The sequence below is a fragment of the Hyperolius riggenbachi genome, chromosome 10 (assembly GCF_040937935.1).
Source record: "Hyperolius riggenbachi isolate aHypRig1 chromosome 10, aHypRig1.pri, whole genome shotgun sequence".
In the NCBI taxonomy this organism is placed as follows: Eukaryota; Metazoa; Chordata; class Amphibia; order Anura; family Hyperoliidae; genus Hyperolius; species Hyperolius riggenbachi.
The window spans coordinates 278,501,675-278,517,003 of NC_090655.1; the positions used below are offsets into that span (position 1 = coordinate 278,501,675).

General features: G+C 47.7%; 2 protein-coding genes across 2 annotated transcripts in view; both read right to left on the bottom strand.

Annotated features, from left to right (window-relative positions):
- LOC137535490 (zinc finger protein 585A-like) overlaps positions 1-2,954 on the bottom strand; it is a 56,782-nt gene extending 53,828 nt beyond the window's left edge. The window contains exon 1 of the mRNA XM_068257326.1: positions 2,441-2,954. Within this exon, the coding sequence (XP_068113427.1) occupies positions 2,441-2,951 (511 nt within the window). The 5' untranslated portion in view covers positions 2,952-2,954. The remainder of the gene's footprint in view (positions 1-2,440) is intronic.
- Positions 2,955-3,714: 760 nt separating this feature from the next.
- LOC137537234 (gastrula zinc finger protein XlCGF66.1-like) lies at positions 3,715-14,776 on the bottom strand. Its single transcript, XM_068259329.1, has 5 exons — positions 14,763-14,776; positions 5,137-5,256; positions 4,883-5,017; positions 4,674-4,797; positions 3,715-3,836 (listed from the first exon to the last, which is right to left on the bottom strand). Exons 2-5 carry the CDS (start codon positions 5,230-5,232, stop codon positions 3,715-3,717), a joined length of 477 nt encoding a protein of 158 aa, XP_068115430.1. The 5' UTR covers positions 5,233-5,256; positions 14,763-14,776.
- Positions 14,777-15,329: the final 553 nt, after the last annotated feature.

Genomic DNA, 15,329 nt, shown 5'->3' on the forward strand with positions numbered 1-15,329 from the left:
ATTGGTTCAAAGCTGCGGACAAAGGCTTGAATAAAGACAAGAACTTTTTATATTGGTATGAGGCCAATGATATTTAAAGAGGAACCGTAACCAAGAATCGAACTTCATCCCAATCAGTAGCTCAGTGGTCCTCAAACTACGGCCCGCAGGCTGAATGGGCCCACTGAAGCTTTTTCCCTGGCCCTCAAACACAAAATGGATAACTTATAGATGTGGTCCACTGCACCTTTAAATAACGGCAGCCCTCCTATAGAATAGCAGTGCTGGCACCACCCATCCACGTACTGTAGCAGTCATTTGCTGTCTTCCAATCCAATTCTGCATCAGGTGACACTACTGTCCAACTGGAAAGCAGGTTGCCCCTGGGTGGGCTTCACTGTGTGGTGCACCAAGACGTTGTTCAGGCGCCGTCTGACTGAATGGCTCCTGCAGGGAGTTCTCCTCCAGGCATGATTGGGGGGGAATCAATAACCCCCCCCCCCCCCAGCAGTCTGAGGTATGTTGACCCGGCCCTTGACCGAAAAAGTTTGGGGACCCCTGCAGTAGCTGATACCCCTTTTCCCATGATAAATATTTTCCTTTTCTCAAATGGATCATCAGGGGGCTCTGTATGGCCAATATTGTGTTGAAACCCCTCCCACAGTGTGATGTCAGGACCATGGTTCTGACATCACACTGTGAGAGCATTGTTGCATTGTGGAAAACAACAGCTGTTTCCAACTGCCAAAAAAAAAAGCAAGCAGCAACTCCTTCCACTGACATCACCCGCCATCAGTAAAAATGTCACCATGTGCTAAATGTCAGAACGTAAATCAGGGAGAGGAAAGATTTTACAATGGGCAAACACTGACTCAATCATCTATATATAATTATTGTAAAAATGAAGCACTTTTTTATTACATTATTTTCAATGGAGTTCCTCTTTACTGGAATAACTCTTTCTCAGCCTAGATAAATATAGCATCCATTCTGCTTGTAGCTAAAACTTGTGAACACAGAATTTACTATTCCTCTGTGACGGTCCGAGTCCCAATTGTGTGAGGATTAAGTACACAAGGAGTCTTATCTATTAGTCATAAATCAGCTAACAACCTCTCACCCCATTTAGATGTTCTGTTTCATTTAAGGCATCTTAATGACATGTATTTATGCTTGCAAAAAAATCTATGTATTCCTTTTGATGTTGCATGTATACACCTATCTGTTCCAACATCTTGTAAGCAAAGAGGATTGAAATCTGAGGAAGGCTGCCCAGCTGGAAGCTTACTCTTGTTCTTTTAAGTTAGCCTATAAATGGCTGATTCAAAACTTCTTGCTTTTATGGCTAACACAGTAAAATACTCCACTGATTCACTAAAGAGGCTTTCCTTATTAATATATAGGGATAAGCTTTCACAGTGAGAGTGTTGTCTTATTACTCTAGTCCTTAAGTTATCACCTTATTTTCACATGCAGTAGGTGGAGAGGGGAGAAGCACACGCAGGCAGGATGTAGCTCCACCCATCCCCTGCTGCCAGGACGATTACAGCAAGCCTATGTAGGACAGCAACGGAAGGAGAGAGAGAGGCTGTGTCTGTCTATGACAATGAGCATGTTTACTCAGCTTCCTTGGTCGCCCATGGCGAGGCCTATTCTGAGTGGAACCTGTCCTGTTAAACCTCTGTATGGTCTTGGCCCCCGTGCTGCAGCTCAGTTTCAGAGCGTTGGCGAACTTCTTATAGCCTAGGCCATCTTTATGTGGAGCAACAATTCTTTTTTAAGCTCCTCAGAGAGTTCTCTGCCATGAGGAGCCATGCTGAGCTTCCAGTGACCAGTATGAGGAAGTGTGAGAGCGATAACACCAAATGTACCACACCTGCTCCCCATTCACACCTGAGACCTTGTAACACTAACCAGTCACATGACCTCAGGGAGGGAAAGGGCCGGAACCAATTCCCTTCCTCTTCTAAGTTCTCTCCTAGGACATAATTTTTCATCTTCTGTTTAAAATAACTTCTCAACACTCTGCAAATGAAACAAGAACTGTAAATTAATGTTTTTTGTTGCTTGCTGGTGGCTTAAATGGTCATTTATTGATAATATATGAAAATATCACCAAGGAGAAAACTTAGGAAAAAGGTGAATTGGATTGGGCCCTGTAATGTATAATTGAGTAGAATTTTGACATTTGTCACTTAGGGGGTGTCCTCACTTTTGTTGCCAGCAGTTTAGACATTAACGGCTGTGTGTTGAGTTATGTTGGAGGGACAGCAAATTTACACCATTATACAAGCTGTACACTGACTGCTTTACAGTACATTGTATCAAAGGGGTAGATTCATGAAACTGAGGTAATATTACCCCACATACTGAGAGGAAGATGATCTGTACTGTGCCCAGCAGGGACATATGTGTTAGTCAGTTTAATAAGGCTATTGCATTACTAATGTTTATCACTCACCAATTCTCATCTCTGCAATAATGTCTTCCTCCCTAGATGCTCTCATCACGTCCCCCTCCTCCATAGTCTGCTGATCACTCCTCACATACGTCTCTTCTTCTTCATCTTTACTTGTCCCCATCATGTCACCCTCCTCCATAGACTGCTGATCACTCCTCACATACGTCTCGTCTTCTTCATCTTTACTTGTCCCCATCATGTCACCCTCCTGCATAGACTGCTGATCACTCCTCACATACGTCTCCTCTTCTTCATCTTTACTTGTCCCGATCAGGTCACCCTCCTCCACACACTGCTGATCACTCCTCACATATGTCTCCTCTTCTTTCTCTTTACTTGTCCTCATCATGTCACCCTCCTCCATAGACTGCTGATCACTCCTCACATATGTCTCTTCTTCCTCTTTACTTGTCCCCATCACGTCACCCTCCTCCATAGACTGCTGATCACTCCTCACATACGTCTCCTCTTCTTCCTCTTTACTTGTCCTCATCATGACACCCTCCTCCATAGACTGCTGATCACTCCTCACATATGTCTCTTCTTCTTCCTCTTTACTTGTCCCCATCATGTCACCCTCCTCCATAGACTGCTGATCACCTCTCACATACATCTCTTCTTCTTCCTCTTTACTTGTCCTCATCATGTCACCCTCCTCCATAGACTGCTGATCACTCCTCACATACGTCTCTTCTTCCTCCTCTTTACTTGTCCTCATCATGTCACCCTCCTCCATAGACTGCTGATCACTCCTCACATACGTCTCTTCTTCCTCTTTACTTGTCCTCATCATGTCACCCTCCTCCATAGACTGCTGATCACTCCTCACATACGTCTCTTCTTCTTCCTCATTACTTGTCCTCATCATGTCTCCCTCCTCCAGAGACTGCTGATCACTCCTCACATACGCCTCTTCTTCATCCTCTTTACTTGTCCTCATCATGTCACCCTCCTCCATAGACTGCTGATCACTCCTCACATATGTCTCTTCTTCTTCCTCTTTACTTGTCCCCATCATGTCACCCTCCTCCATAGACTGCTGATCACTCCTCACATACGTCTCTTCTTCTTTCTCATTACTTGTCCTCATCATGTCTCCCTCCTCCAGAGACTGCTGGTCACTCCTCACATACGTCTCTTCTTCTTCCTCTTTAACCACAGCACTTACATGTATCAGTTCTCCACCCTAATCACACAAAATAAGAAGCACTTTATAATGTGACCACAGATAACAGCAGAGACAACAGGAAACAATGTCACATAGTTTGGGGTCTCTAATGACACTCAGTTCCACCTACCTGATAATGGTGGGGGGTGGTGGGATCTTCCTGTAGACAACCCCAGGAATAAAGAGGGCCTGTACATCTCTCTGGTGGGTTTCTGTTACTGCATACATCTGTAGGAAACACACACACTGACTGAATAATATGGGCTCAATTAACTAAGTGTTACTACATTGGAAAGTAAAAATTACAGACTAGTGAGGTAAATTACCGGCTTGTGCAGTAAATACATAGAAAATGTCAATAATGTCACTAAGATTCGAGCATCCGTTAAAACAAATAAAATGTTGTTGTATTTTTAAGATCTGGCTGGACCTGTCAATAACTAGAAATCAGCATGTGGTAAAATTGACAGACAAGGGAGAAAGCCAATAGGAAGAGCCACCTGGTCCTGCTACTCATCCCATTTGATCAGAGGCACTACCGGGTGGGTTATCAGAAAGATAAAAAAAATACAATAAATAGACATTTACAGAGGTTTCCCTGTATCCCTTTAGACATGCAGATCTATATACTGGTACACAGAAGAGGGCCCTTTAGTGGCATGCATACACATCTAAAGGGATGCAGGAAGCCCTTTACTCTCTAGTAAGCTGTCACCCTGGAATGGGTTATGCAGACACTTGTAGGAGAGAACCTCAGCTTGCTGCAGAGACCTCCTCCACAGCTGTGAGACTTCTGCATTACCGAGCAGGTCTTACTGAACTGAAGCAACATTTCTCAGTAAATTACCTATTACTGCATGTGCGACAATCTTGGTGCACTTGGGAAAGAAAAGACTTAAATACAGAATTCAGTATTTTACCAAACACTTTTTGTTTTTTATTTGCGCCAAACAGCCCTTGGTGAATTGAGGTCATTGTCTGTTTCTGTTTATCAGATGATGAGGATCTATGAGGACCCCAAGCACTGCTTCCTCCATTACAAAAAAATTAAGACACTTCTCTTACCCGGTGATATGAGGGGCGGCTGATTCTCCATCATGGCGTCCTTGTAGAGGTCCTGGTGTCCTTCTATATGCTGCCCCTCCTCCATGGACAAACTGACGGTGACATCTTGACACCTTATAGAAACCTGACACACACAATAGTACAGTCACCACCCAGACACACCCCTTGCTGTTACTGGATAATGTCCCATAATTCCAAGCACCGCTCACCTCTCCTGTCAGCAGCTCCATCATTTTCCTGGTGATTTCCAGAATCTTCTGCTTGTTGTTTCCCTCAGATATCAGGGAGTGAGGTGGGGGCACCATGATGGTCACATGATCACCAGACTTCACTGGAGGAAAACTCTGTATGGAAAGACCAACATTAACGTTGCTTGACTGTCCAAGAATTCACTTTCACCTCTCCAGTTAGGTGTGTTTTATTAATAAAGATATGTCATGTGACCTCCCAGAATTCTCCTCACCTCTCCAGTCAGCAAATAGATGATCTCCAGGGTGAGGTTGAATATTCTCTCAGTCATGTGACTCTGGTCCTCCTCCATCCTCGGTGATGTGGTCATGTGATCTGTACAGGATGCTGCTGCCTTTGGAGAGATAATAAGGAAGGATAATCTAGGTTATACGGCTGTCAGTGGTGAAACTACCGATACAGGACCCCCCTCCCCCCAGCACTCCCCATTGCTGTCAATTGTGGGTGGTGGGGCCATGCAGAGTATTGCAGGAAAGCATAATAAGCTGGCTTAAAGGCTACATGTACACAGTAGAATTCCTTTATAGTAAATTCCAAGGGAACAGGAAAACTAGTTTATTATGTGAGAAGTTTACTATATCAGAATAGGTCATACATTGTATATTTCTACAGACACATTTGCTGGGACCTGTAGACTGAGTTTACTATATCAGAGTTTACTTTAATTAGAGTCTACAGTACTGGGAAAGAAATGTCATTACTGGGGTGGGGGACATTACATACTGGAGGATAATGGCAATGCTGGGGGACACAGGGGGACATAGCTATACTGGGGAGAAATGGCATTACTGGGGTGGGGGACATTACATACTGGAGGATAATGGCAATGCTGGGGACACGGGGGGACATGGCTACACTGGGAGAGAAATGACATTACTGGGGTGGGGGACATTACATACTGGAGGATAATGGCAATGCTGGGGGACACAGGGGGCATGGCTATACTGGGGGAGAAATGGAATTACTGGGGTGGGGGACATTACATACTGGAGGATAATGGCAATTCTGGGGGACACAGGGGGGACATGGCTATACTGGGAAAGAAATGGCATTACTGGGGTGGGGGACATTACATACTGGAGGATAATGGCAATGCGGAAACACAGGGAGAATATGGCTATACTGGGGAGAAATGGCATTAATGGGGTGGGGGACATTACATACTGGAGGATAATGGCAATGCGGAAACACAGGGAGAATATGGCTATACTGGGGAGAAATGGCATTACTGGTGTGGGGGACATTACATACTGGAGGATAATGGCAATGCTGGGGAACACAGGGGGGACATAGCTATACTGGGGGAGAAATGACATTACTAGGGTGGGGGATATTACTTACTGGGGGATAATGGCAATGCTGGGGGACACAGGGGGACATGGCTATACTGGGAAAGAAATGGCATTACTGGGGTGGGGGACATTACATACTGGAGGATAATGGCAATGCGGGGACACAGGGGGGACATGGCTGTACTGGGGGAGAAATGGCATTACTGGGGTGTGCACATTACATACTGGAGGATAATGGCAATACGGGGACACAGGGAGAATATGGCTATACTGGGGAGAAATGGCATTACTGGGGTGGGGGACATTACATACTGGAGGATAATGGCAATGCTGGGGGACACAGGGAGAATATGGCTGTACTGGGGAGAAATGGCATTACTGGGGTGGGGACATTACATACTGGAGGATAATGGCAATGCTGGGGGACACGGGGGGACATGGCTATACTGGGAAAGAAATGGCATTACTGAGGTGGGGGACATTACATACTGGAGGATACTGGCAATGCTGGGGGACACAGGGGGACATGGCTATACTGGGAAAGAAATGGCATTACTGGGGTGGGGGACATTACATACTGGAGGATAATGGCAATGCTGGGGGACACAGGGGGGACATGGCTATACTGGGGAGAAATGGCATTACTGGGGTGTGCACATTACATACTGGAGGATAATGGCAATGCTGGGGGACACAGGGGGGACATGGCTATACTGGGGAGAAATGACATTACTAGGGTGGGGGATATTACTTACTGGGGGATAATGGCAATGCTGGGGACACAGGGGGACATGGCTGTACTGGGGGAGAAATGTCATTACTGGGGTGGGGGACATTACATACTGGAGGATAATGGCAATGCTGGGGGACACAGGGGGATGGGCATGGCTATACTGGGAAAGAAATGGCATTACTGGGGTGGGGGACATTACATACTGGAGGATAATGGCAATGCGGGGACACAGGGGGGACATGGCTGTACTGGGGGAGAAATGGCATTACTGCGGTGGGGGACATTACATACTGGAGGATAATGGCAATGCTGGGGGACACAGGGAGAATATGGCTGTACTGGGGAGGAAAGGCATTACTAGGGTGGGGACATTACATACTGGAGGATAATGGCAATGCTGGGGGACACAGGGGGGACATGGCTATACTGGGGAGAAATGGCATTACTAGGGTGTGCACATTACATACTGGAGGATAATGGCAATACGGGGACACAGGGAGAATATGGCTATACTGGGGAGAAATGGCATTACTGGGGTGGGGGACATTACATACTGGAGGATAATGGCAATGCTGCGGGACACAGGGGGGACATGGCTATACTGGGGAAGAAATGGCATTACTGGGGTGGGGGATATTACATACTGGAGGATAATGGCAATGCTGGGGAACACAGGGGGGACATAGCTATACTGGGGGAGAAATGACATTACTGGGGTGGGGGATATTACATACTGGAGGATAATGGCAATGCTGGGGGACACCGGGGGGACATGGCTATACTGGGGAAGAAATGGCATTACTGGGGTGGGGGATATTACATACTGGAGGATAATGGCAATGCTGGGGGACACAGGGGGACATGGCTATACTGGGGAGAAATGACATTACTGGGGTGGGGGATATTACATACTGGGGGATAATGGCAATGCTGGGGAACACAGGGGGGACATAGCTATACTGGGGGAGAAATGACATTACTGGGGTGGGGTATATTACATACTGGGGGATAATGGCAATGCTGGGGAACACAGGGGGGACATAGCTATACTGGGGGAGAAATGACATTACTGGGGTGGGGGATATTACATACTGGGGGATAATGGCAATGCTGGGGAACACAGGGGGGACATAGCTATACTGGGGAGAAATGACATTACTGGGGTGGGGGATATTACTTACTGGGGGATAATGGCAATGCTGGGGACACAGGGGGACATGGCTGTACTGGGGGAGAAATGTCATTACTGGGGTGGGGGACATTACATACTGGAGGATAATGGCAATGCTGGGGGACACAGGGGGATGGGCATGGCTATACTGGGAAAGAAATGGCATTACTGGGGTGGGGGACATTACATACTGGAGGATAATGGCAATGCGGGGACACAGGGGGGACATGGCTGTACTGGGGGAGAAATGGCATTACTGGGGTGGGGGACATTACATACTGGAGGATAATGGCAATGCTGGGGGACACAGGGAGAATATGGCTGTACTGGGGAGGAAAGGCATTACTAGGGTGGGGACATTACATACTGGAGGATAATGGCAATGCTGGGGGACACAGGGGGACATGTCTATACTGGGAAAGAAATGGCATTACTGGGGTGGGGGACATTACATACTGGAGGATAATGGCAATGCTGGGGGACACAGGGGGGACATGGCTATACTGGGGAGAAATGGCATTACTGGGGTGTGCACATTACATACTGGAGGATAATGGCAATACGGGGACACAGGGAGAATATGGCTATACTGGGGAGAAATGGCATTACTGGGGTGGGGGACATTACATACTGGAGGATAATGGCAATGCTGGGGGACACAGGGGGGACATGGCTATACTGGGAAAGAAATGGCATTACTGGGGTGGGGACATTACATACTGGAGGATAATGGCAATGCTGGGGGACACAGGGGGGCATGGCTATACTGGGGAAGAAATGGCATTACTGGGGTGGGGGATATTACATACTGGAGGATAATGGCAATGCTGGGGAACACAGGGGGGACATAGCTATACTGGGGGAGAAATGACATTACTGGGGTGGGGGATATTACATACTGGAGGATAATGGCAATGCTGGGGAACACAGGGGGGACATTGCTATACTGGGGGAGAAATGACATTACTGGGGTGCGGGATATTACATACTGGGGGATAATGGCAATGCTGGGGGACACAGGGGGACATAGCTATACTGGGGGAGAAATGGCATTACTGGGGTGGGGGATATTACATACTGGAGGATAATGGCAGTGCTGGGGAACACAGGGGGAACATGGCTGTACTGGGGGAGAAATGGCATTACTGGGGTGGGGGACATTACATACTGGAGGATAATGGCAATGCGGGGGACACAGGGGGGACATGGCTATACTGGGGAGAAATGGCATTACTGGGGTGGGGACATTACATACTGGAGGATAATGGCAATGTGGGGACACAGGGGAGAAAAGGCTATACTGGGGAGAAATTGCATTACTGGGGTGGGGGATATGACATACTGGAGGATAATGGCAATGCTGGGGGACACAGGGGGGACATGGCTATACTGGGGAAGAAATGTCATTACTGGGGTGGGGGATATTACATACTGGAGGATAATGGCAATGCTGGGGAACAGAGGGGGGACATAGCTATACTGGGGGAGAAATGGCATTACTGGGGTGGGGGATATTACATACTGGAGGATAATGGCAATGCTGGGGGACACAGGGAGGACATGGCTATACTGGGGAAGAAATGGCATTACTGGGGTGGGGGATATTACATACCTGAGGATAATGGCAATGCTGGGGAACAGAGGGGGGACAGCTATACTGGGGGAGAAATGGCATTACTGGGGTGGGGGATATTACATACTGGGGGATAATGGCAATGCTGGGGACACAGGGGGACATGGCTGTACTGGGGGAGAAATGGCATTACTGGGGTGGGGGAAATTACATACTGGAGGATAATGGCAATGCTGGGGGACACAGGGCGGACATACTTATACTGGGAAAGAAATGGCATTACTGGGGTGGGGGACATTACATACTGGAGGATAATGGCAATGCTGGGGGACACAGGGAGGACATACTTATACTGGGAAAGAAATGGCATTATTGGGGTGGGGGACATTACATACTGGAGGATAATGGCAATGCTGGAGGACACAGGGGGAGGGGCATGGCTATACTGGGAAAGAAATTGCATTACTGGGGTGGGGGACATTACATACTGGAGAATAATGGCAATGCTGGGGGACACAGGGAGGACATACTTATACTGGGAAAGAAATGGCATTACTGGGGTGGGGGACATTACATACTTCAGGATAATGGCAATGCTGGGGGACACAGGGAGGACATACTTATACTGGGAAAGAAATGGCCTTACTGGGGTGGGGGACATTACATACTGGAGGATAATGGCAATGCTGGGGGACACAGGGGGACATGCCTATACTGGGGGAGAAATGGCATTACTGGGGTGAGGACATTACATACTGGAGGATAATGGCAATGCTGAGCGGCACAGAGGGGACATGGCTATACTGGGGGAGAAATGGCATTACTGGGGTGGGGGAAATTACATACTGGAGGATAATGGCAATGCTGGGGGACACAGGGGGACATGGCTATACTGGGAAAGAAATTACATTACTGGGGTGGGGGACATTACATACTGGAGGATAATGGTAATGCTGGGGGACACAGGGAGGACATACTTATACTGGGAAAGAAATGGCATTACTGGGGTGGGGGACATTACATACTGGAGGATAATGGCAATGCTGGGGGACACAGTGGGAGGGGCATGGCTATACTGGGAAAGAAATGGCATTACTGGGGTGGGGGACATTACATACTGGAGGATAATGACAATGCTGGGGGACACAGGGAGGACATACTTATACTGGGAAAGAAATGGCATTACTGGGGTGGGGGACATTACATATTGGAGGATAATGGCAATGCTGGGGGACACAGGGGGAGGGGCATGGCTATACTGGGAAAGAAATGGCATTACTGGGACGGGGGACATTACATACTGGAGGATAATGGCAATGCTGGGGGACACTTGGAGGACATACTCATACTGGGAAAGAAATGGCATTACTGGGGTGGGGGACATTACATACTGGAGGATAATGGCAATGCTGGGGGACACAGGGGGAGGGGCATGTCTATACTGGGAAAGAAATGACATTACTGGGGTGGGGGACATTACATACTGGAGGATAATGGCAATGCTGGGAGACACAGGGGGACATGGCTATACTGGGAAAGAAATGGCATTACTGGGGTGGGGGACATTACATACTGGAGGATAATGGCAATGCTGGGGGACACAGGATGGACATGGCTATACTGGGGGAGAAATGGCATTACTGGGGAGGGGGATATTACTTACTAGAGGATAATGGCAATGCTGGGGACACAGGGGGACATCGCTACACTGGGGGAGAAATGACATTACTGGGGTAGGGGACCTTAGATACTGGAGGATAATGGCAATGCTGGGGGACACAGGATGAACATGGGTATACTGGGAAAGAAATGGCATTACTGGGGTGGGGGATATTACACACTGGAGGATAATGGCAATGCTGGGGACACAGGGGGACATGGCTACACTGGGAAAGAAATGACATTACTGGGGTGGGGGGACATTACATACTGGAGGATAATGGCAATGCTGGGGGACACAGGGGGACATGGCTATACTGGGAAAGAAATGACATTATTGGGGTGGGGGATATTACATACTGGAGGATAATGGCAATGCTGGGGACACAGGGGGACATGGCTACACTGGGAAAGAAATGGCATTACTGGGGTGGGGGATATTACATACTGGAGGATAATGGCAATGCTGGGGGACACAGGGTGGACATGGCTATACTGGGGGAGAAATGGCATTGCTGGGGTGGGGAGGACATTACATACTGGAGGATAATGGCAATGCAGGGAGACACAGGAGGGGGGGGGGGGGCATGGCTATGCTGGGAAAGAAATTACATTACTGGGGTGGGGGGAATTACATACTGACCCTAACCCTGGCTATCTATACCGAGGCAGCTATCCCTCCCACTGCTGGATAGTGTAGTGGTTATCTGACACGGGAGACCAGGGTTCGAATCTCGGCTCTGCCTGTTCAGTAAGCCAGCACCTATTCAGCACGAGACCTTAGGCAAGTCTCCCTAACACTGCTATTGCCTATAGAGCGTGTCCTAGTGGCTGCAGCTCTGGTGCTTTGAGTCCGCCAGGAGAAAAGCGCTATATAAGTGTTTGTCTTTGTCTTTTTTTTTTTTTTTTAATTTATAGTGAGGTACCTATTCCTGGCTATTTGTACTGAGGCACCTATTCCTGGCTATTTGTACTGAGGCACCTATTCCTGGCTATCAATACTGAGGCACCTATTCCTGGCTATCAATACTGAGGCACCTATTCCTGGCTATCTATACTGAAGCACCCATCCCTGGCTATCTATACTGAGGCACCTATTCCAGGCTATCTATACTGAGGCACCTATTCCTGGCTATCTATACTGAGGCACCTATTCCTGGCTATCTATACTGAGGCACCTATTCCTGGCTATCAATACTGAGGCACCTATTCCTGGCTATCAATACTGAGGCACCTATTCCTGGCTATCTATACTGAAGCACCCATCCCTGGCTATCTATACTGAGGCACCTATCCCTGGCTATCTATACTGAGGTACCTATTCCTGGCTATCTATACTGAGGCACCTATTCCTGGCTATCAATACTGAGGCACCTATTCCAGGCTATCCATATGAGGCACCTATTCCTGGTTATCTATACTGAGGCACCTATTCCTGCCTATTTATACTGAGGCATCTATTCCTGGCTATCTATACAGAGGCACCCATCCCTGGCTATCTATACTGAGGCACCTATTCCTGGCTATCTATACTGAGGCACCTATCCCTGACTATCTATACTGAGGCACCCATCCCTGGCTATCTATACTGAGGCATCTATCCCTGGTTATCTATACTGAGGCACCCATCCCTGGCTATCTATACTGAGGCACCCATCCCTGGTTATCTATACTGAGGCACCTATCCCTGGTTATCTATACTGAGGCACCCATCCCTGGCTATCTATACTGAGGCACCTATTCCTGGCTATCTATACTGAGGCACCTATCCCTGGCTATCTATACTGAGGCACCTATTCCTGGTTATCTATACTGAGGCACCCATCCCTGGCTATCTATACTGAGGCACCCATCCCTGGCTATCTTTACTGAGGCACCTATCCCTGGTTATCTATACTGAGGCACCTATCCCTGGCTATCTATACTGAGGCACCTATCCCTGGCTATCTATACTGAGGCACCCATCCCTGGCTATCTATACTGAGGCACCCATCCCTGGTTATCTATACTGAGGCACCTATCCCTGGTTATCTATACTGAGGCACCTATCCCTGGCTATCTATACTGAGGCACCTATTCCTGGTTATCTATACTAAGGCACCTATTCCTGGCTATCTATACTGAGGCATCTATCCCTGGTTATCTAAACTGAGACACCCATCCCTGACTATCTATACTGAGGCACCTATTCCTGGCTATCTATACTGAGGCACCTATCCCTGGCTATCTATACTGAGGCACCCATCCCTGGCATTCTATACTGAGGCACCTATCCCTGGTTATCTATACTGAGGCACCTATCCCTGGCTATCTATACTGAGGCACCTATCCCTGGCTATCTATACTGAGGCACCTATTCCTGGTTATCTATACTGAGGCACCCATCCCTGGCTATCTATACTGAGGCACCCATCCCTGGTTATCTATACTGAGGCACCTATCCCTGGTTATCTATACTGAGGCACCTATCCCTGGCTATCTATACTGAGGCACCCATCCCTGGTTATCTATACTGAGGCACCTATTCCTGGTTATCTATACTGAGGCACCTATTCCTGGCTATCTATACTGAGGCATCTATCCCTGGTTATCTAAACTGAGACACCCATCCCTGACTATCTATACTGAGGCACCTATTCCTGGCTATCTATACTGAGGCACCTATCCCTGGCTATCTATACTGAGGCACCCATCCCTGGTTATCTATACTGAGGCACCCATCCCTGGTTATCTATACTGAGGCACCTATTCCTGGTTATCTATACTGAGGAACCTATTCCTGGTTATCTATACTGAGGAACCTATTCCTGGTTATCTATACTGAGGAACCTATTCCTGGTTATCTATTCTGAGACACCTATCCCTGGCTACATATACTGAGGCACCTATCCCTGGCTATCTATACTGAGGCAAGTAAATTGGGGAATTGGGGGAAGGAAGGTTGACAATCAATGACCCATTACTGTGACCCTTCACTAGGTTAATATAACCCAACCACCACAATTGTAGTCAAACAATTACGCTGTGGCAGGATTGCCGTGAAAAAAAAATAATTGCCGTTTCCTTAGTGACTTCCTAAAGTATAAAAGGTGTGCCTGGACACATCATATTAAAAACAACAGCGCTTTTGTACATTCCTGTAGCTTCACACTACCACCAAACACACCATCCAAGCAATCAACATGCACACGAGCCCATTGCAGAGAGAAAAAATATATATTCCAAATTCTCCAAAAATCCTCCAGACTCAAAGGCTAGGAAAGGTGGACCTTTCCCTGAGACTTCAAGGGGTTATTCAAAAGTACTGTGCTAACCAACATGTCCCATAACATGGATACCAGTCATCAGCGTAGCAAAGCAAAGCTGTGCACAACACTTTGATCACAGTCATATGAACTTTGCTTATACTCACGACTCTAGCAGCTTTAACTTCATGGAAGCATATAATAACATGAGAACTCTCTGCAGGGGCCCCTGTTGTGTATGTATGCATGCTTCATCTCTCCTCCAATTACCGGCTTCGCTCTTCTCCTTAATCAGGCTGCCGATCCAGTGAAAAACGTAGCTAACAAACTTTATCGTTACTCCTCAGACTGGAACTTGCGTCTTATCATGTCTCAGTGCGCAGCGGTATCCATCCGCCTCTGCACTATACTAGGAACTTTGAGTGTCTTTTTCATGGGAGAGCGAACTATCCCCGACCGGCTTGATGGCCTCCTGGATGGAGCTGCCTGTCAGAGTTCCGGGCCACCAAGGGGGAGAAGGCTCATTGGTGAGTCAGGTCGGCAGTCCAACCGCAGCACAAGCCGACTAGTTTCAACCGGCACTTCCAGTCTTCATCAGGGCATATCTATACCGAGGCACCTAACCCTGGCTATCTATACCGAGGCACCTATCCCTGGCTATCTATACTGAGGCTCCTATCCCTGGTTATCTATACTGAGCCACCTATTCCAGGCTATCTATACTGAGGCACCTA

Bases quoted from the DNA above. Each gene is read 5' to 3' on its own strand.
- LOC137537234 (XM_068259329.1), bottom strand. From the start codon at position 5,232: ATGACCACATCACCGAGGATGGAGGAGGACCAGAGTCACATGACTGAG. The intron at 5,018-5,136 runs GTGAGGAGAATT...CTTTCCATACAG, and splicing joins TCTATTTGCTGACTGGAGAG to AGTTTTCCTCCAGTGAAGTC. The intron at 3,837-4,673 runs GTAAGAGAAGTG...TGTTTCCTACAG, and splicing joins GCCGCCCCTCATATCACCGG to ATGTATGCAGTAACAGAAAC.